Source organism: Scaptodrosophila lebanonensis, unplaced genomic scaffold (genome assembly GCF_003285725.1).
Source record: "Scaptodrosophila lebanonensis strain 11010-0011.00,11010-0021.00 unplaced genomic scaffold, SlebRS2 tig00000001-arrow-pilon, whole genome shotgun sequence".
NCBI lineage: Eukaryota > Metazoa > Arthropoda > Insecta > Diptera > Drosophilidae > Scaptodrosophila > Scaptodrosophila lebanonensis.
In genome coordinates, this window is record NW_022060529.1 from 1615236 (window position 1) to 1638671 (window position 23436).

A 23436-nucleotide genomic window follows, 5' to 3' on the forward strand; every position below is an offset into this window, starting at 1 on the left:
GAACAGTGGGCCGCCACTATGATGGAATCAGGCTTCGAGGATGAGCTGCAATAGTTGTACAGCAGCTAATGTGCTTGGCGTACTTTGGCCACACATTCGGACCCCAAGCACATTACCCCGTGAATGGCTCTCAAAGTATGATTCAAACAGACATGTTCCAAAAAAAACTAGGGGAGTAAAGAATGTTGCTATGCTTAAAGAAAAAACGGGTCTCAACGTTATTTTCGGAAAACTACAAGGGCTTCGAAAAAGTAAAAAACAACTGACTTTTTGGGGAATATAGGCTTCCTATCAATGCTGTGAGCATTCCAAGTTTCTTTCACTAAACATTCTTGTTTCACTTAAGAAGATTGATGTACATATGTCTTTTGTTATCCATATATCTCCTTTGGGGTCTGAACAATTTCATAATTCATTTTTGCTTGTTTATAATTCAGTTTCCAATTAATAAATAAATATGAAACCCAGTAAACCTTGAAATGCAGTTCGGTTTTTCAGTGATGTATCTACATTAAAATTTCTTCATGTTTTCAGTTTAGTTTTAACTCTCCACCCTTTCGGTTCAAAATTTAGGAAATTTTCAAAATTTTAGTATAAAAATGAATTCGCTATCGGAAAAAAGTGGGCGGGTAGTCGCCAATCTTGCTTCGTTACTTTTCGGCCCCAAAAAGGGTTCTGCTCACAAAATGATGGTAGTTCGTCAACTGCAGCTTTGCGCGACCTCGGACTACCTTGTGAGGAACGGCTGCTGGATCTTGCGAAAGTGTGCAATGGAGCGACATCGCCAGCAGTGTAAACCCGAGACCCGATTTGATGACGAACATTATCGACCGAGCAAGATTTGCGAGCGAACCTGTCAACGCACTTGGACAGATCCGATAGTGGACCTATCAGAGGAACCACCATACGAGCTAGGCACTCAGCCCGAAGAGCCGCAGCCACAGTACCACCGTTTCAATTTGCCAGTGCGCGAGACCCGGAGACTACCAGTCCCCGAGCTCAAATTGCGCTACGACGACCTCTACTATATGCCTGATTATGAGCGATCGCAAAGGGTCTCTAAACAAAATACTACCGAAAATCCAGCGAGCTCTTCTACCAGAATATTTTCGGAGAGCACGCAGGCGCTCCCCAAGCGGTTGCAGCAGGCGAAACGAAGAGCAGAGGAACAGCTCCGAGAGGCTCAAAGAAGGACCGAGTGCTTCCAATGCAGTCGTAAAGGCTGCAGGATTTGAACAACCTTAAGATGATTGTGGAAACAACTGCTAGTGAAAATTTCTTTTTAACTTTGTGAATAAATTAACTTCAAACTAAAAAGTTGATGACCTTTTAATTTTGAGGCTTGTTGAAAGTCAATGTTGTTTATGGAAACAATACTATACATATATCGAGAGGTTTTACATCTACAGCTCTGCCATAAAACATATATAATGCTTTATATTGTGTATATGTTTGAAAAGAATACGAAAGTTACAGAGAAAGATCATTCCATTTTAAGCAGTTTTAAACTTTAGTCCTTGTTCCTAAAGGGTAAACAAGACCCCACAGGCTATATTCTTCTTGCATACTCTTTATCAACATGACAAGACGAGTCGATGTAGCCATGCCCGCCTGTCTGTCCGTTTGTCTGTAGGAACGCAAGTATTTCGGAAAGTATAAGAGGTAGAATAACCAAACTTGGTGTCCAGGTTCTCCAACGCTCAATACAATACCATTCCTCTCATATGTCATTCAAGCCGGCCTACCCTATTAGCCTAAATATTAAAAGCAGAGGTAATGTGGAAATAAGAATCAATAAGGTAATTATTTGAAATCGGTTGAATAACTTTTTCAAGGAATACTTAAGAAATTTTCTTTATTCTGCTACCATTGTGCTTGTCCATTTGTTTATTATTATTTGCAGTATTGGGGATTTATAATACATATGTAAATACAATTGGGGACTGAAAAAAATAAATACATATATAAAAACTCAACAAATCAGCTTGCTTTGAATTATAACTCATTCGTTTTGTGGCATCTGACCTATTTCAGATCGCCTGGAATTCAGTTCAACTGGAAATACGATACAGCACGCACTGCTTTTAAGTCAAGCCCCAGCCCTACAGCATGAAATAAAATCAGTTTCTTTCTAAATTCGTGAGCAGTCAGTCGCCGCTCCGATTCGGTTTCTAAATTTCTAGTAAACAAATTTGATTGGCTTCTAAATTTTTTTCATTCGAATATCCAAATTTAAATTCAGTTTCGACTTGCAATATGTTGGTTTCAGGCAAAAGCGTTTGCAAAGTTTCCCAGTCGATCTTGCAACTGTCCCGGCTAAATCTATTTGGTAGACGATGTCCATGTGCTGTGCAACAGCACCGTCTATTGGACACACTTTACGGTACGGAGTCCTGCGAAGAGTGTGTGGAGGCCTACGTTCTCCCTACACTGAAGAAGGGTCTGAAGAAAAGGGAGAAGCCCGACACGTCGAAGGTACCGGAACCATGCTGGCAAGCTCTCCGCCGCACTGAATACAAATGCCGCACCGACCCCGAATTCAACCTCAGTGCATGGCTCGATACCAGAAAAGAATGTATAGAGGACGATTGTGCCACGGAAGTTCCTCGTTCTGACTTGACCAAATATAGACCTGGAGACAAGCTGAATCGAAAATACCAGCGCACGTGGGTTGAGTGCGTGCTGAAGCGTCGTAAGATGAGGGCCAAGTGTGTCTTCAAGCCCCCAAGTATGGAACGTCGTAAGCGCAAGACACCAAAGAAGGGTAGCTGTGATGTAGGCACCTGCACATTGGGTGCTCCGAAGTTGGCGCTGGCTCACTGCACAGATTTCTCCAAGGACAAGAAATGCCCGAGACAAACTTCGCCCGGCTGCGGTGCCGCACGTATTCCTGGCAAATGCCGTCGTGGCGACGGTAGAGCACCGAAAGACTGCCGCAAACGCCTCACCAAATACCCAAGTTTCTCCGAGTGTCTCATGGATCCGCTTCCAGATGCACCTCCAACAGAGTGCAACTGCCTTCAGAAGCCATCCATGTGCAGCGTTTGGGAATACTTCCGCAACAAAAAGTCCTAGACCGACTAGCACGAGCTCGCGCCAGCCAACTCTTGGGCATGCTTTCAAGGGGCTGCAGCAAGTATCGTACCAGTCGAACTAGTATAGACTAGTACAAATAAAATATACAAATAAAAATCAAATAGTGGTGTTTGGTATGAAATGCGATGATATATGCAATTACAAATCTTCCAATAGATAATGTTCTCGAACACATTACTAGGAATACGCATGTACACATTAGTGATGAGATATTGCAGAGTCATCTTAGACAAAATATAATGGAATCCCCGCCCTGACATCGCTTAGTAAGCAGAATGAAGCGTGGCAGACTCCATGTGAAAGGATTGAATTGTTTAGTCTATTGAGTAGGAAGTAAAGCAGGTATTCTTTTAGAAGCGTCCGCAAACTTCCATAACTTCAGCGCAATTATCCACCGATCATTTTTGATAAAAGCTTAATCTCCCACTTTTTTGATAGATATAAAGTCTTATCCTTTTAAGTTAAGGTTAAGGCCTTTTCAGCGTTCAGATATGAGACATCGTCCAACTAGAGAGTGGTGTTCTAGATGGACGATGTCTCATATCTAAATATATCACCATCGGTAGATTTATTAAGCTGTGTATGTGGTTATTAGAATATACAAAAATGATTTTATTCCGTTCCATATAGAGATGTCTCTATATTCGTCTGATCCATGGGATCATCATTTATTTATTTTACGGTCAAAGAAAAACAAAAAATTTTTCCGCAACCTACTTAATAAGACGGGACATTACAATTCTTCTTTATTCCTTCTGCTTTAGTTGTCAAATATTTGAGTTTATGAAAAATGTATTAATGATAAGGATATACATATTTGAAGCATAAAGCAGAGGGAAGTGTTTGAAATGGAAGCTGAAAATATAACATCTTCACAATAAAACTGGGTCCAAAGAAGGTTCATGCAGTGGATCATGATAAGCAATTGAGATAACATCATTTTAATAATGCCCTCTGCCATAACTATCGAGCCTGACAGTTCGATATCCATTTTAATTGAAAACCTATCCAAATTTTTTACTCAATTTGTGTTCTGCCCTTTTCCTTTTGGAACTCATCTTTAAGCCACAAGCAAATGGTCCTCTCGTGGAACTTTAAAAAAAGCTTGCCCTCCCTAAGCAAGTCAGCAACCGTGGCGTTCAGATCATTGCAATGCAACTACCATTGGGGCACATACGACGCCACAGGAGGGTGCTGCAAAATGCGAGATAAAACTATGACGCAGTGCTTGGCAAATAAGAGCATTTGTCAGCCAGGGCCGTCGTTCAATCCCTGCTACCAGCGACCGAAAACTCCGGGCGATGACTATCAACACCATATCCGGGAAATTTATCAGCGCAATTACTGCTGCAATGACGAAACTTGTCCGGTGCGTATAGACACAATATATAAGCCATCAGACAAGTGTCGTCGATATCAGCGCACCTGGCCCGAGTGTCCCCAAATTTGGTTGCGTCCGCAAGACAGCTGCTGCCCAGATCCAGAGCATTCTCTACTTTCAAAGCGACGCAAAAGGACTCCACCTGGGCCCCCGCTGACTGCGAGAGAGAAGCATTTATTTCAAATGCAGCTTCTGTGCAAGCAGTTTCTGACCGACTCACGGTGCAGGCCAGCACGGCGACCACCGAGCTGCCATCGGGTTAAGCGGCCTAGTTCCTGCAAAAAGCCGTTGGCGCCCTTTCCAAGCTTCTCGGAGTGCCAGAAATCTGTTCGCGGCATCTGCCCCACCGAATGTCAGTGCAAGGTCGTTCCGAGCATGTGCGATATATGGATGCAGTTTCAACGTTCACGCGGAAAACTACCATGCTGCACTCAGCCCTCAGTGATGCCCTGCAAGCATAATCGGTTTGGAAGCATATAACAGAAACTGGCATTTGTTTTCAGGGCATCATTACAAAATTTCGAAAAAAAGAAAACAACAAAAATGTACATTTTAGAAATTTCGGCCCAATAACTTTCGTCCAAATTATCTGGGGAAGGAAAGATATGCAACAGAAAAGCAATGGCTGCACTACAGCGATGTCTGCCCAGTCCACGTTTGTTTAACTTCTGCCGTTACATCAGTTGCATTTCACGCTTTCCCGATGTACCCTGTATGCCAAAAAATCCGTTCTGCCACCACGTCGAGGACTCGTGCGAAATGGCGCGAAGTGTCCTGATGCGTGAAGTACCCGATAACAGATACCTCAGTGAAATGCAACAGCTGGAGAAGAAGTGTTGTGTGGCGCGAGTATTTCAGGCTAATCCCTGCTACTGCAAGCCACACAAAAGGAAGAAGCGCAAAAAACCATACGTCCCGTTTAGGTCTATGTGGGAGCCACCGTGTCGCCCAAACACGCAACCCCACTGCCCAGAATTATTGCCCCGCTTCGACGACTTATATTATAAGACATCGGACAAATGCAGGAGTTTTCAACGCACTTGGAATGAGTGTCCAGCGGTCCATACAAGACTGCGCAAGGTTTGCTGCCTAGACGCTATTAGGCCGCCCGAGGTGATCTACCGCTGGGAAAGCGGCTGCCCAAGCACAGCTTGTGAACAGGATAAGGAGCGCCTGAAGCACATCTGCAACTGGCAACGCAAGGATAGCGTCTGTCAACGCATCCTAGCACGATGCTGCGACCTAGGCCGCTGTCCACCATCCTGCAAACCTAAACGGAGAATCACGCAATGCTCGAAGCTAAAAGCTCCATTTCCAGCTTACTCAGAGACGAACAAAAGATGGCAGAGACCGTTGCAAGACAAAGAGTGCACATGTCATCGTTATCGGTTTCAGTGCGAAGTGTTCAGAGAACAACATCGGCAAGCAATACGAGGTATATAGCATGTCTAGGGATCGTGTGTCCAAATTTGTTAGCTGCGGCAGCGGTCTAGAACTCGCAACGTTTGAGGGCTGCACGACCCAGAAACCAGACGTTGTTAGCCCTAAATCGCATTCGTTGCCAAACTTTCAAATAAATTGTGGATAGCAAACAAATAAATCTAATCATTTATAATACTATACTACATACTATATTTGAAAGCTTTCGTGTTCCCTGGGTGACTGAGATGGGGACCAAGCACAGTTGCTTTGTTTCTTTTGCCAGAAAAGACATACAAAATATAAATTACGAACATTTCGACACGTATACATAAATCAAAAAAAGCAATAGGCTTCCAAATCGTACGTAAATTTCCGCACAATCCAAACATTTTTGTTCGAATTAGCTAATCCGACACTACGAACTACTCATCACTGCCACATATTTGAAATTATGGCGGGAGCCTCTATTTTAGCTACCATTTGCGCAGAGCGCCTAACCAAGTTCATAGCTCATTATTCTAGGACGCAGGCGATCTTCACTCGTCGCAATGCCGGTAGTGGACGACGCCTTCTAGTTATGGAGGCTACGAAGCGTGCCTCATCGGTAGCGCCTTCAGTACGCAAATACGCCTCGGTGTGGCAACAACCCATGTATCGCTATCAACTACATCGGCCTACGCTGGAAAAGCCTAAACGCATGTCTGACATCTATGGGCAGAGCGTGCCAGCGGTTGGTCCCAAAACTGATGCCGCCAACCCGTTGCAGTGCCAGGGGCAGGCGCAGTTGCAGAGTCAGGGCCAGCAGAGCCAAGTAAGTAATTGGCTTCGACGCCTAGAGAGGCCGTCGCAACTGCTGACCCAAGCTAAGCTGGCTGCGCTGCCAAAGGTACAGCAACAGCGTTTCCACACTTTGCCAACTTCTGGGGCAGCTCTGCAGAAAGCTCCGAGGAATACGGAAGTGCCGAAGCCAATACCACCATCCGTTATCAAGCAGCAGGAGAAAATGTATTCACATCCAGTGCAGAAAGTTCCCGTTCTGGCACGCTATGCCTTCGCGGGAGCTAATGCCATGCAGCCGAGGAGCACGTGCGGCGGCGACGACAAGGACTTCTGCCGGAGTTTTAGAGAGCAGCAAATTAACATTGATCGTTTAAAATTCTACCGTGATTGCTATTAGACGATTTTTTGAGTCCCCTAACAATGGTATTGTTGTCAAGCATGTGGCCAGACCATTTGGGCATGAATTCGACTGTCAAACTGTAGGAACTTCCACTCGCAGACTGACAGCCGAGGACATGCCGCATCACATACCACATTCCCAGTATTGTTTCTCAATAAATGTTTCTTTGTGTTCATCTCTCTAGCTACCAAAACATACTATTTATAGTATACGTTTTAACAATATTACTGATATGGCTAGACCGTATTATTTGTAGGGAGAAACTGTAGATTCACAGACTTGGCTTTTCTATGTAAGCTGAGACACCTCTGCCTTCATTTAACTCAGCATGCACACACACACATTTATTTAGGCCTCTGTTTTGAAATATTTTTTGCAAATTCATAATTCATTCCAACAAAATTTTACCTTCAAAATTTCTAATGCTGCTCGGTATGCTTACTGCTAGGAGACTTTATTGTCGCCATCAAGTGTGCAGCCTTCTGGGGTCACTCAATACATGTGGCAAGACCGCACAAGCCACTCCTTCATTGTCATCGCCCCGTAATACTTTCCACACAGCGATGACCGTGTGGAAAGAATCAACGGACACCTGTAGGCCCCGCAAGGATCCATGCAAGACGGATGCTCCGCAATCGCCGCGATATCCCTGTTGCATTGATACGCGACCGGAGGACCCGCCCTGCAAAAGTAAGCCGCCACCATGGGTTAGTATGTGGGAAGAGCCGCTCCGCATACGGGACGAGGCTCCAGTCGATAGCTTGCTAAGCTACCCACCCGAGTGCTGTCCGAAGTGTGATATAACGCGGTTCGATGAGCTCTACTATAGACCGTCAAATAAATGCCGACGGTATCAGCGGACTTGGTGGGAATGTTGTCCACGCATGGTGCCGAAGCGCGTTTGCTGTTGGTGCGATGCTGTACCACCCGAAGTGGAACGCCGTTGTCCCGAACTGTTTCCACAGACAGCTTGCGACTTCCGAGATCCTTCTGCAGTGTGCCAATCACCCAAGGACGACCCCTGTCCACGCGTGCAAATGCCTTGTTGTCGAAGTGCTCGCGTGCCACCCAAGTGTCATAGGATCCGGCGCAAAGCGTGCTGCGTTAAAAAAAGATGCCCCTTCCCCAGTTACTCGGAGTGCCTCAAGGAGGACTTGGCGGAGCTGCACGAACGACCTCCAGAATGTCGCTGCCTAGCAGAAAAGAGTGCCTGCTTTGCCCTTCGATATGGTTCACATATGAAGAAAATGGGCTTAAAACTGCATCCGTGCCAAAAGAATTATTGGAGCAAGTAGGGGCTGAGCAGCGATCTGGCTGCATGAACGGGCAGACTATGGCAATAGTTTTGCATTGAGATATTTTGAAAGAACTGCTGTCATAGTTTGCACCATATCATCGTGTCATATATTTTTAGATTATATATAAAAGAACGGAAATTAATAAAACGGAACTTAAATTTCTTTCGATCGATTCTTTAACAAGAGAGAACGCTACAGTCGAGCAAGCCCGACAGTGTAATACCCTGTACCCAGGTAAACTTCCGTCACTGAGTTATATGCGCCCAAATTATGTCTGCAAAGTTTGGTTTAGGTAGCATTTGAAATGTGGACGCTATTGACGAAATTCTGTAGCGTGGGAAGGGGGGGCGGGGGGGGGGGGGGGGGGAATTCCAAAAAATAAAATAAACTCGTCCTTTCTCGGACCTAGGAGAATCTGGATGCCAACTTTGGTTATTCTAGCTTTTATAGTTTCTGAGATCCTCGCGTTCATCCAGACGGACAGACGGACGGACATGTCTAGATCGATTTCTCTCGTCATGCTTATTCAGAATATATATACTTTATGGGGTCGGAGATGCTTCCTTCTGCATGTTACATACTTTGCACAAACCTAATATACCCTTTTTACCCTACGGGTACAGGGAATAAAAAATACAAACAGCATATCAACTACAATATGCCAAGTGCTAGCAATCTGTCCTTTGAAATATGTTACCAATTTCTATAAAACTTAAGATTATGGCGAGACAAAAAGAAATTCATTGGCTATGGTTGGTTAATCTTTATTTAAGAAATGTACTAGATTACAAGATTACAAGACAAGTCCCTAGCTGTTATAGTTCAATAGGTCTCAGTTATGGTTTAATCGAACCCACGGACGAACTGATGGACCACACCAACGTCATGCTGATCATATATGTACTCGTATGTACAGATAAGAAGGGAACGTCTCTGTTCATCAAGCAGTGAGATTGGAGAACAACCAACAACAACAAGCTTTTGAAAGCGTATGGATACAGAGAATATATTATTCGATCTGGCTGTACGTTAGTAAATAAATAAATACATTTTGAATCACATGCATATCTCAGATCCCTTTGCAAGTACCTAATTGAACATGTCAGGCCCAAATAATGGCAGTAGTATCAGTTTTATATTTGGATTTGCCAGGTACAAGCCTCTTTTAAATAGTTATTCAAAATTTACAGTAAGCGCCCCGGTATATATCGAAATGTCGCGCTTGACGTCGGTCAACAGTTGCCTGCGAGTCATCCATCGCTTTGTTGCGAAGCCATCTATTTGGCGGAGTTCAATTCGTTGCGCTACTGATGGTGTCAAGCCGCCGGCTAACCCAGACGCCATCAAGTCAACTGCCAAGTCGGAAGCTGATGAAAAGCGCATGCCCTACAATTATTTATCAGATGATACAATGTGGGAGAAAAGTCCGGAAATGGACTTATTGGATAAGGTCACCAACCCAAAAATGCTTGGAAAGAGTGCAGAAGAAGGCAAGCCAAACCTAATAATATTCAATTCCGAGAAAGTAGTGTCCGCAATGGGTATCTCTTCTGATGAATCAGATAGGGTTATCAAAGGTAGAACGGAAAAATCTACAGACCGCGATGAAATCAACTTACTGGGAACTAATCTTGATGTGGTGGAACCACCCGTAAGAAAGAATTTCTTAAACTTTGATGAAACACTCGTGAACGACTATATTATATCAATGTCGAGTGACGACGCCGGTGATTATGATCCCAATGACTTGGATATTGGTGGACAACAACTTCTGGAAAGAATTCAGAGATATTTTAGAGATAGGGATGCGATTGAAGCAAGCTACGATGGTGACGAATCGGAATCTGAAGAATACCATGAGTTTATGAGTTCACATTTCGCCGATGAACTAAATTCCGCCCTGACTCCAAACATTGCGATGGGAAATGAAGAAGAAAACGAACTTATCCAGTACATGGAAGATACGGAGGCCGACAACGTATTTAGTTGCGTCGAAAACACTGAAGCGGAAGACGCTTCAGCTGATGTTATGCAACAATCCATAGTTTGTATGGAAAAGCCAGAAGATGACTTCAAATCCGCGCCAAATGAAAGCGATGACAAGACGTTGCTCTATGAGGACTACAACGAGAGCAAGCAACATCCAGTTGTGCCTTACAAGGCATTTCCGGTGGTCAATGTGCCCATCAATTCTATGCAGCCTTCCCAAAGACCCATGTCCACGACCAAATCTCCTGATAGGGTCTCCATGCAACAGAAACAGCTGAGTGCACCCGACTCTAGAAAATTATTGCGCTGCGCTTTGTTGCAAGCATTGCGCAAACTCGACGATGGGGACATAAACATTACGGCCAAGATTACCATGGCGAAGCCGGAAAAAACGAAAGAGACTGAATAGGCGGATATCGGGGCGTTAAATCGAATAATAGTACAGATAATAGCAATAAAAACCGATATTCGATAAGCCAGAAAATCGTGTTTATATCGTATAGTAGGCATTGCACTTAAGGCTACTGGAGTGCCATTCAGTTTTAGGCCTTATTCTAAACTTATACACACACATACACCCCGGACAAAATTTTAGTTTCGATTTAACAAAATTTACCATTATGTTTCGCATAGTCTTGGCGAAAATATTGGGTACCAATTCGAAGGCGCCGCAACTACGTCACTCTTCTTGTGGCGGTAGCTCGCGCTCCGATAAGCCCAAAGGTTGTGGCGCTGCAAAGGCAACGCCGGCTAGTGGAAGCAGCGCTGGAAAAAGGGATGCGGTTAAGAAATCGGAATCGAAGGGTAGGGGGGCCAAGGCCAAAGACAAGGAATTTAAATGCGAGACGAGAGTATATTGCCAACCAAAACCTGACTGCGAAGGAACGAAGTTCGTCTCGATGTGGGAGCCCCCGCCGAACTTGCCCGAGCCATATCCTTTCCAGCATCACCCAACCTTGATCCAATGCTGCGAGCCCGGATGCAAGGCGCCCCTACCGCGGTTCGACGAAATGTACTATCATCCATCGTGCAAGCAGCGTCAATACCAGATGACTTGGGTCGAATGTCCAGAATTTTTGGTTCGTAAGCGCAAGACTTGCTGCTATGAAAAGCTGGAGGCGATTAAGGCGGAACGACGTGTACGGAGTCGTCGTGAGGCCAGTGGCTGTGCCCCCAGTACGGCATGCGCGCGCAAAGGTCAGAATGATAAGTGTCCACAGCTGGCCCTTATGCAGGGATGCCGTTCTGGGCGCCGTCCACCCAAGTGCGGTCGTACTCGTCGTAAATCGTGCTGCCGCAAACTATGCGCACCGCTTCCCAGCTATTCCGAATGCAAGAAACCAGAATTGGCTGATCTGCCAACCCCACCGATCGAATGTTTCTGTCGGTCCAAGATAGCTGACTGCCAGGTTCTGGAATATGGCCAATATGTGAAGAAATATAAATTGCGAGGTCCATGCCCGAGCACGAAAAAATCGGCGAAGCGTTGCTAAATTCGATTTGAATTTTGGAAAGCAAAATTATAAATTTCGGATTAGCTATAATGGCATTTATCTGATGACATTAATCCGTGCAGTTGTGTATATTCAATAAAATTTGAATTCCAAAGTTCTTGTCTCTAAACAGCATTTGAAAACATACTTTGAACATTTCCTTTGCATTCTCTGGGTAAAAATTATATTCGATCATTTATTTTGGATTTATTTTTCGTGATGGACTTATTGTCATTGTTATTTTTTTATTTATGCATTTCCATGATGGCAGGGCTTTCTAGGGGTTCGAGGATTTTTGAGGGACGTAGGTGCTGTTGTCGTTTTGCCAGCTGACACAGTTAGCGTTTCACTCGCCACTCGCTTCACGTTGGCGACAGCAAACGAATGGCGAACAGCAATTGCTGCATGTTTAAATTTAATTGAACATTTAGCCAAATTAAAATGCATTTTATTACGCAGCCGGGCCAAAGCCAAATGCGACATACCATAGACGTAGAAATGCAAACAAGCCAAAAAGCGCCAGCAAGCCAGCAAGCTAGCAACGAAAACTAAAAGCCAAGACCCAAGACCCAAGACGCAGTCGAAATCGCAAAAGGCTCAAAAAGCACAGAGCTCAGAGCTCGCTCGACAGTTGCCGTCGATGTTGCAGGCACGCAACGTTTTCGGTTTTGGGTTTCGTTTGGAATTGCTGGCAGTCGCAGTTTATGCGAAATTTGGCACACATTCGTATGGACAGGCGCAGGCACAGGCAGAGGCAGAGGCACAGGCAGAGGCACAGGCAGAGGCGGAACTGAAGCGCGCCCAAGTGGTCGAACGAAACAAGTTTGCTTGGAGCGGTCGTCGATCGGTGGGGTGCGGGACGCGTTCGGGCGCATTCAACTAACATGCGTCTTTAGAGTTCTGCAATTGTTTAATAGCCTAATTAAAATGTGCGAACTAAGCGACGACGACGCCGACGACGACGACGACACAAACAGGAACAGGTTACTAGTCGAAAGTCGGGCAACATGCATATGCAAAGGCAAAAGCAAAAGACGTCATGTCATGTAGCTGGCGCCAGTTGACAGTGATGCGCTGGCGATGGTGATGGCGATGGCAATCCCAGTGCCTGTGCGATGGTGCGGGTGGTGGCAAGCCGTAGCATCAGCTCTGACTCCAACTCCGACTCCGACTATAAGCTGAGAGACACTGCTTACATTTTTTGCAATTACATTTAGTTGTTAATTGCATTATGCATATTTATGGACGTTGCATGTCCTCTACCCCAACACAACACACTCAGCCCTCCCCACATCTACAACTACATGCACATCCACATCCTCATCCTTGTCCAACGGCCAATGGCCCTTAGTTAGCATCGCTCGAGCACAATGTGGCTCATTAGCATACATCAGCGCGTTAAGCGCGCACAGCGCACACCAGATTGCACAGAATGAGTTACAACAGTGTCTGTAACGTCTGGTATTGGGTTGGGGGTGTGGGTGTGGGTGTTGCTCTCTAATTTAAATTAAAATATGAAAAATACTCGACGAGCAAACGAACAAGCGGGCAGGCAGGCAAGCAAGCAACCGAGGGAGCGAAAGGGGCGAGCGGGCGGGCAAAAAAATGTGTGAAAATCAAATCTAAAGTAGCTGCCGGGCATCACAACATAATCCAATTCAATGTGGCAGCGACTGATGTTTGTTCGTGCCACTGCTAGAGTATGTGGCAAGCTGAAAAAGGGCTGAACTACTACATAAATGAAAATGGAGGACAGTGAAAGAGCAAGCATTGAGAAGATGGGCTGCGTGATTGTTGCCAGGAAAGGGGTTAAGTTTGTGGAAATAACACACCCACATGTTTAAATATCCGGATGTAGATTTAAAACCGCAATAGCGCTATGGCTGAAACAATTTCATACATCACTTATAACATGTAATTGTTTCATAGAAAGTACAAAGTATGATATTAAATATTGTTTAAAAATATGAATATGGATTAAGGAATCATTAGACTTAATGTTCAAATAAGTTAAATATATTAATAAAAATATATACCAGTAAATCTATATAAAAATGGAAGTATGTATGTGTGTTCCCTATAGACTCCGAAGCCGCTCGGTTCATTTTCATCAAATTATGTGGCAAAATTTAAAACAGTCCCGTGACGATTTTTTTTCGATTTTCGTAATTTTTTTTAACAATTTTGGCTTAACTTATAAATTACTGCATTAATTAATTTTTTCGATTGTACTTCCATTTTTTTGTTTGTTTTTCAATATGAAAATAATCAATTCAGTGTACAGCGGACCAACAACAAAACAATCCAGAATCTATAAAATACAATTATGCATGCAAATCCGATAAATCCATGTTGAGAACGGAAGGCGTCCTAAAGCTAACATTTTTCGCTAGTACGCTAGTAATAAATAAATATATGATTTTTCAAACTCAACTCAAATATTTGAAAAAATAAAAATTGAAATTTAAAATCCATTTAATCATATTTTGCAGAATGAATTATGCTGTTGATTATTGAGCAAAAGCAATAATTGAACGAACATGAAGTTCAATTATTCCCTTGAGCTTCACATATGAAGTCAGTCAACAAAGTACTTCGCTCATAGTCTTGGCCGCAAATCCCTACAACAATAGCTGCAACAACATTGTCTCAGCCAGCAAAGAAATGTTGTATATACTCATGAATTTTGTACATAGTACCATGTACTAATACACCCTTAGTTATATGCACACATATTTCTAAAGGGACAAAGGCGAGGCCCTCTTCAAAAGATTTCCTTGTCTTTGCTGTGCGCCTGTTAAGGTTGTACACATCGGTGAGAAAAAGATGGAGAGAGAGGGAGAGAGATTAGAAATGTCGGCTACCAGTAGGGAGAACTGAAAGCATGCGACTGTTCGCTCAACGTTGGATGCCTATCAGAAACTGCACAAATGGCCGTAATAAATAAATATGCCATTAACCTAGTTGTACGACGGACGATGCGTCATTTTCATAAGCTGCATACATGCTAAACGAAATATTAGGCGGCACTTAATATACACATATACTTGTATGTATATACATATGTGCATACACACGAAATATAAACAGCAAGAGAAACTTTCTAATCGCACTATAATTGCAGCCGGTCGGTCGGTTTGTCGCTCGCTAAACAAGAAGTTGCAATTAATGTTTCTGGCAACATGTTGCCAGGCCGCAAATGTTTCTCAGCATCAAAGCTATTCTCATTCGCGCCTAGCACGCTATATGAACAAGTATCAATCAACAATGACTTGGCAACATGCTGCAGACACTTATACATCGAATGCCGATGGACTTAGGCTTGCTAATTTATAGGCTTTGATAAGAGTGTCTAGAACTGAAGCTGCATTACATTTATTAAATTGTCAGTCAAATGACATTTTTAATTAAGCGAATCAAATTGTTGGTTTGCCAACCGGTTCGACGTTTCGTCGTTCGTGCACGACGCTTTGCATATCCAGATTTGAGGGTTGAAAACGGGACACATATCGATAGCCACTAGGCAGTGCATTGCCAATTAGAGTGACCTTAATTGCTTGCCCACTAAAAATGAAAAAGAGAAGAAAACAACAAAACAAAAGCGCCAACAGCGCCAATTAAATAGAACAGGACTTCTTTAATGAACTGCAAGGCGGACAGGCTTGCTGGCGAGCAGGCGGCAGCGAAAATATCATTTAATTGAAATAATTACACATTAAGTGCATTAATTATTTTCACAACAAAACTTACGGCCGCATGCAAACATGAACGTTCGCCTGAAAGTCGCCTCGCTCGCCACTTTTGTGTGGTAATTATTAATTTAAACTCCGCTGGGTATTGCAGGCTATTAGCCGGCACCAAGCAACAACAACAGGAAAAATAACAACCCAAGCTTCCAGAATGGCCAAATTGGACGCCAGGTTGGCCAACCAACATTGCACATTTTCCAGTCGCGCTCGGTGTGCGGTTAGGTCATAATTATTAACGTGAAATCATAATTAAACATGTATTTAGCCAGCTTTGAAATATGGCCAAACGCCGAGGCTGACGTTGACGTAAAAGCGACCCCACTATAAACATTTTCCTAAGAGCAAAAGAAAAACGCAGGCGCAAGTCCTAACTGCACTGTGCATATAGTTAGGACATTTATCGAGTGCATTATTTAGGTTTAAATCGATTTAATTAACATCCCCCAAATGGAATAGCTTTCGATTTTCCTATACTTAGTATTGGTTGCACAGAATGTAATGCACTATTATTAAATCAGACATACCAAATATTTCATTTGTCTTGAATATTGTAAAACTATACCTACACTCAAAAAAAAGCATAGTAAAATTGAATATTTTCATATTCAATTCTATGTTCTAATATTTCGTATTTAAATCAAATATAAATAAGGTAATAAATTTAATAATATATTATTTATACTAATATTGACAGACAGACAGACAAAAAAGTTGAAACATATAAAAAGAAACCTTTGGCGTGAATAAAACTTTCGCTCACGTCATCACTTCTGATTATATATCGTCACAATTTAAATTTAATATTATAATATTTAGCTCGAAATTAAACTAAATTATATTTACAAAAACACTCTGTGGTAAAAATATTTAAATGTACGTATAAACATTTGAATGTACGTGTGTTTTTTTATGAGTGTAAGCTTTCTAATAACTTGGAACTATTCGACGAGGAAGCAGGTGCATGATCTGCATATTAATGAGAACAGTCTTAATGCAATATTTGATATTTGATTCAGCAGCAATATTTTTCAAAATCAAAAATTATAGTTTTAAAAACATTCTTACGAGTATATTTATTGGCTTTTAGTCTTGTTTGTATTCCCATCACCAAATTTTCAACAAGAACGAGTACGTTTCAACCGGAACAATATTTAATTACCAGTATATTCTGTTAGCTGTGCTAGCAACAACAAAGCAACTGCAATGCTCCCTCTAATTGATATGCGAGTACCCACAACATCTAAAAGAAAAGGAGACCATGTGCTTGGGGCAACCTGAACCGCGCTGGGCACCATGTAATTAGTGTTTTGCTAATTACAACAACTAATATGCAGCTGTCTGTTGTCCATGAGTGTGTGTGTGTGTGTGTTTAGAAGACGTTCAATATTTAGTAACTATCATTGTTGTTGCTTTGTTTGTGCTTTGTTTTTTTGTATATTATTTTTATTGCCAATGCCAATTAAGTGAAATTTATGCGCTTCAATAAATTATGAGAACCACAGCTGACACCAAACCAAACTTTGACTGAAGGACCACTCACAATTGAGTTGCTGTTTCTGCTGCTGTTGTTGGTGATGGTGAAGGTGAAATGTTGAGCGACACATGTCGTTAAGGTAAAATAGTTGTTAGTAAATATATAGTATTTTCCTGAATATTTGCATATGCTATCCACAACGCACACACGTACACAAGCACACACACACACATATATATATATATATACTTGTATGATGAGGAGGTCGCGGCATGTGTAGTGAACCAAAAAATCGCTCGCCGTTTACAACACTATTGGGAGGTAAATGCCACAAAATGTTGTAGCAATAAAACAATTGACGTGCTACGATGAACTATGTCCAAACGCACACACACACACACTCACATGCCCAGCAGCTGTCCAGTAAGCGACAGTTGACTGCAATAATTTCTCAAATAAGTTTTTGGTGGCGCCAACGGCAGCAACAAGGATAGCCCCAACAGCCGATTCCAAGAGCCAAGCGCTTCATCAGGTTTTCGTAACTAATATAAAGGTGTTGTTGTAGTGTTGTTGTAGCCATGCAGCAGTTAGTGGGCAGAAGGTAGCTCGTTTTTGTAATTAATTTGGTGCCAAACACTGCCTTAATTAGTCAGAACACAAACATGTTAGGACAGCCGCTAAACGTTATTTTGGCTCTTTAAAATAAAATGTTTAAGCGTACGGTTAGACTAGGAAATAATTCTCATTTAGAAACAATAAGAATTCTACACCAAAACTTTACAAGCCTGCTTGTAAAATAGCCGCAAAATGTGTAAAATTATTTTTCATTTTATTTTATTTTATGTCTTAAGACAATATACAAATTTAGTTAGCTTTAATTAAAACTTACAAGAATAGAAAGTTTCCAGTGCAACCTAATATTATGTTCTACCTTTTTTCTATGTTATGTTGAATTCTATTCGTGGTCGTAAAAGTCTACCAATATTTTGTTTAACGGAATTTATTTATTTATTTTGTCACAAAAGGAATCCTTAGATCTTCGTGGAAGCATACATTTTAAATGTAAAAAGGGGCATTCACTATGGATCTCAATGATTTTGATTGGTTCCGCTGCAGAATTTCAATATTCGAGTTGCTAGCAGTACCCCTCAGCATCTTTGTGACCATCAGTTGCTTTAAGTCTATATACAATAGAATACTTATTTAATCGATTGCTTAAAATATATTATTTTAAGGAGTCTTCTTCAGGATTCTCGTCGGCTTAAGTTAAGTTAAATTTATTCAATATAATTTTTGGGTAGCTTTGTCAGTTCAATGATACTGCCAAGTATATGCTTTTCGAACTCACATCAACCTTTGCTCATTTAATTGCAAGAAAATACCAGCGGACGTGCTCCGATGCCATTGTTCCATGGCCAAGGCCCCATTAGCCACACCCAGTTGACTGAAAAATTATGAATTTTCTTTAAATTTAGTACGCGAGGTACTCTGCCAGCCTCATCCGCTCATAATAAACGAATTAGCGCCTTCGGCGATATTGCCGTGGAATGCTCTTTTATTGCAATTATCGAGTACGTTGGCTGCCTTCCTACTGAGAGCTCGACGTGGCATGGCTTACTTAAATAAACAAGCAAGCGATTGTACCTCTCCACCCAATAATCACATAAAAAATATTAATGCCTGAGTGAAAACCCGCTCCGTTTGTTCATGGCCACTTTTCTGTTAGGGGCCAACGCAATGCTAACAAATAGAAAAATTATCGCAATTGTTGCATCTCTTTTTTATGTTTGCGGATTTTGTCTTTCTTCGTTTGCCTTGGCCTTTTGCCTGGCGAATGTGCATTTCATTTGTGACGCAAATGGAGGACACTCGAAGAAATGCATAGCTAAAAGGGTTCCAAAATATCAGTTTATTTATTTCTGTGTCAAACAAAACAGAATTCACGAGCAGTTTCCGTAATGAATGGCCTGGACAAATAAATATATTCTACAATTTGCCAGTCAGCTTTTATAATTGAACGAGCAGCTTAAAAATCAGATGGTGGATGGTACGGCTGTAATATTGCTATCACTATATAGCATCGTCGGGTGATCAATACTTAAACCTCAATCTCTGTCTGCATTCTTATAGCAATATCAATATACGATAATAATGTAACTCAATACCTTTGCATTATTTCTTTTTTTTTTTCGGTTAAATGGATTTCTATATTTTATAAAAATTGACTCGTACTCAATGAATTTTGCTTTTAAAGGACCATCGTTTTACTTAAAAAATTTAGAAGAGGAGTAATTTCTATAAGCTTTTTAATTGTTTTGTTTTTATCCAGTTGGGCGTCAGCTTTGTTTATGGATAGAATCAATAGATATCTGAAAATAATAATTTTAAATACACTATACATATGTAGGATGTACATCCTTCAATTAAAATCTCGCTCTACAGCATTTAAGCTAATTGCAGTGTAACAAAAGAGGTGGCCAACTGTAGCAGTGCCGTTGCATAAATGCATTAATGCCACATACGAAAAAAGTTCGGAGCCGACAAGCTGCAGCAAAAGAAGCGCAAAATAAACACCAACAATAGCAACAAATATCATGCCTTTTGGCAATGTTATTCATACACGTATAAGCGACTGAATCGGGGAACGAAACGAGAGGGCAGCAGTCGAAAGAGGGGACCAACAGCAACGAGTACAAACATGGTCATAATCACGCGTTAAATTAATGAGTTTAAATGCTATTTTTGGCTTTAACTATTGCAAACGGCAAACACAGATGCATACATATATACGTGCACTCATACAAGCGATCATTTAATTGAGTGTACCACAGTATCTCAGTGTCTCGCAGCCGGCTTTTGCAAATTATGAGCGGCCCGCCAAGTTCAGGCTCAAAATGTGGCTGCAACTGCGACTAAGACTGCGACTGCGTCTGCGCAACTCCAGTCAAACCGACGAACCGAGCTGACCGGCCAAGTTCCCTGACAAACCAACCAACCAGCCAACCAACCAAGCAACTAAACGACCATTCGACCAAGCGACCGATGTCGGCTCGCTATATTAAATTTATTTTAATGTGCGCGCGCTCATTGCAGGCCCGACCACTGGGCCCGACTTACTATACTTATAGCCATTGGGCATATTTTTGTTGTTCTGTTCTCTTTGCATGTTTTTCACCGCCTTTTGTGCGCTCTGTTTTATTATTGCTATTTTCGATTGCATTAGTTTTCCTAAGCGGCCGCTTTTTGTTTTATTAAGTATACGCAAGCCGGGAGCAGGGCAGTTAAAGCGCCAAAAGCAATCGGACCATTTTAAGTTTAGCCCAAATCGCGTTTCGCTAATTATTAGACCGGTCAGCACCAGAATTAAACCAAAGCGGGCGCTAAAAGCTCAGCTTAACGATTAGTATTTTTACGTCTGGAGCCAGCTGCGTGTAAACTCAATTAGGCGATACGCAAGTGTTTTGGAATCGGGCTATCCCTGCTGCTGCTCCTTAAAATACACAGCTGGGCTGACTGCCATGTGAATGTGCAAAGGCCAAAGATTTGGCTTGGCATTAGTGCGGGCACGAATGCCATTCGAAGCCAGAGTATTTAAATATTGTTTTTATTATCCAAGGCATCAGGCTTAGACTCTGATAATCTGCTGCTACCTAAACAGACCTTTTTATAAGAATGCATATCAAAAGTCATGTGGTAATAAATTGTTGAGGTGTCCCATGTAATAACTTTAGTCTAATTTATATAAATTATCCTTTTAGGAATACTTTGATCATTTTGAAAACCGCTTGATCTGATGGGTTTTTTAAACTCCACAGTTCTTTATTATAGCTTCTTGTTCTCTGTACGCGTATGTGAATATTAAAGTTGGAGAGATAAAAGTGCACATCTTTATGGTGTCCATAGCCTTTACAGACCAATAGTGCCTTTCAACTAACTTTGCCTTCAAACGTAGACTGAAAATTAATGATTATTCACAGGAATCTTCAAAGCCTTATATAATAAAAAAAAAGAAAACATTCTCAACGGAAGCGCTACAAGATGATAATTCGCCCACACATCAACCCCTTCTTAGGGATATCCTTATTTAAGAATTGCCGTAGTATTTCGCATTCCTACGTAAGACGATCTCTAAAGTCATTTTATTAATCGCATTAATCACTAAGTCTGCGATATCTGAGCCCGCATTATACATCCGTCGAGGAACAAATTAGTTTATTACTGCCTTGTGATTAATAGCCTTAGAATTTAGCTAATTTCCGTACCTTTGCTCCATTATAAACATATACATACTTGTTCTTTTGGATATAAATATATTTTTCATGCATATATAAATCGTACAACTGATTTGTAATGATGGTAATGATTCTAAAGAGCATGTAGCTAATGGCCATAGAGATCTGTTTGCCTTTTTTCCTATCAATATGAGCACTTAGGCAGTTATTAGCACGCAATATTCCATTCATTTCAATTTATGATATCAACATTGTGGCAGAAAGACAGCAGAAACAGCAGTAACAGCTATGTACTACAACTACAACAACAACAACAACCACAACCCCGTTTAATTTAAGCAAAAATGTGGACAACAGTAACAACATTGTAGCCAATTTTAATGCCACCATAATTAAGACGATGGCAAATTGCCGTTCGTTCGTTCGCAGTTTTTGCGTAAATTGAATGAAATTAATGCAAGTGGCGTGATGCACATAATGTTGCAAGACTGGAGGGGCGGACGGACACACTGAACGTGAAAAATGAGCTGAACGTCAAAATCAACTTGCGATCCTATACACAAAACTGCAACTTAGTATAATGCGGCTGATGATTATTGACAGTACGTGTAACCTGCTTTATAATTAAATTTTAATTAAATGCATGGCCAATTGCAAGTTGCATGCAGCTGACGTCGCAACAATAAAAACGGTAACAACAAACGCAACAACAACAACAACAACAACAGCAGAAAGCCAAAAGCCACAATAACAACAACAGCATTCAAGCCGACACAAGACACAAATTGCTCGGTAATTTATTTGTAATTAATTTTAAATTAATATTAAAAAATATAAACAGCAACAAATATGTCTGCATGGAATTCGGGTCTTGCCTTCTGGCTTCGACAAGCGCTTAGCCACTTGACGGGCCGGCTTGTTTTATTGGGGCAGTTGGTGGGGTTGGCGGGTCTTGAGCTGCTGCCAAAGTGTCTTGGGGTGAAAGCGTGACAAAAACAGTTGAAGCAAAGGCAGAGAAGACACTTGAAGTTGAGGGGACTCAGTGATGAGCTGGGTAATTAACTTCGGCTCTAAACCAATACCGTTCTACTAAGGAGTACATGAAGTCAGGCAAAATAAAATAATGAATAAAATAATCCAAGATTCTTTAAATTCAGTGCAATGCAGATAATTTAGGCAAAGCTAAAATATTTGTGTGTACATGCGATTTCAGCCTTTGCTAATTTACATTTCTTCAGGAAGAATAAAAAGTCTTTAGACCCGTTTTCAACTGAAATTTTGTAAAAATAAAAGTACTAAAAGGATTAGTTGCACATACATTATTATTATTTCATTTAACTCTTACTAGTATTGCAAATCTAATCGACAGTAACGATCCCTGTAATCATTTTCCTCTCATGCTTAAATAAATTTTAATAATATATCATATACATTTTTGAAGCCTTTCCGTTCACCTCAAGGCAGCTAGCCTATCTCATTTGCAGTCAATTTTCGCGCTATTTAGCTGTCATAAAAATTTGTGCAAAAAAAACTTTTTATAATAAGCAATTATTGTGTGCTCCTCTTTGCCACATACGCGCCAAGACTTTTAACTAATTACGAACAATTTACATGCAACACACTGCAGCAGGCCCCTCTACTCATACGCGTGTGTGTGTGTGTGTGTTTGTGTGCGTGTATGTGTGGATAATCCCGCTTAAATATTTGCAACATTTAAAGTAAATGCAAAACCGGTTATGACGCTGGCAATAATGATGACAATGATGATGATGATGATGATGGCTACGACCACGACAATGGTGGCGTGAGGCATGCGCAGAGTACACCAGAAGACAACCTCACATATACACACACACACATGCACACACACACATGTACACGCACACCCACAAGCAAAGTAAATCCGCTTCGCACGCACGTACCATTTGGCCCGTATGTAGAACTTGCAGAAATTGAAGCCCAGGCTTGAGCCTGGCCTGCAACTGCCAAGAGGCTCATTACGCATGCGCAGCGTGTTGCCCGCCGAGCGCACAACGTCGTGCGACAGCTCAACTTATAATTAGCGACTTAAATTAGAGTACGAGTACGAGTACATGGCTGGCTGTACTTTCACCAACTCAGA

At 41.7% G+C, this 23436-nt stretch overlaps 4 protein-coding genes across 4 annotated transcripts in view; 3 read left to right on the top strand and 1 right to left on the bottom strand.

The window, feature by feature from the left end:
- Positions 1-23436, bottom strand: part of LOC115634535 (mediator of RNA polymerase II transcription subunit 13) — a 94303-nt gene that overhangs the window by 40022 nt on the left and 30845 nt on the right. The gene's annotated exons all lie outside the window — the stretch shown is intronic.
- LOC115634539 lies at positions 2052-3197 on the top strand. Its single transcript, XM_030532349.1, has one exon. The coding sequence runs from the start codon at positions 2257-2259 to the stop codon at positions 3073-3075; it is 819 nt and encodes a 272-aa protein (XP_030388209.1). The 5' UTR covers positions 2052-2256; the 3' UTR covers positions 3076-3197.
- LOC115634538 lies at positions 4782-6109 on the top strand. The gene has a single exon (XM_030532348.1). The coding sequence runs from the start codon at positions 5099-5101 to the stop codon at positions 5918-5920; it is 822 nt and encodes a 273-aa protein (XP_030388208.1). The 5' UTR covers positions 4782-5098; the 3' UTR covers positions 5921-6109.
- Positions 10944-11994, top strand: LOC115634536. Its single transcript, XM_030532346.1, has one exon. It carries the CDS (start codon positions 10987-10989, stop codon positions 11857-11859), a length of 873 nt encoding a protein of 290 aa, XP_030388206.1. The 5' UTR covers positions 10944-10986; the 3' UTR covers positions 11860-11994.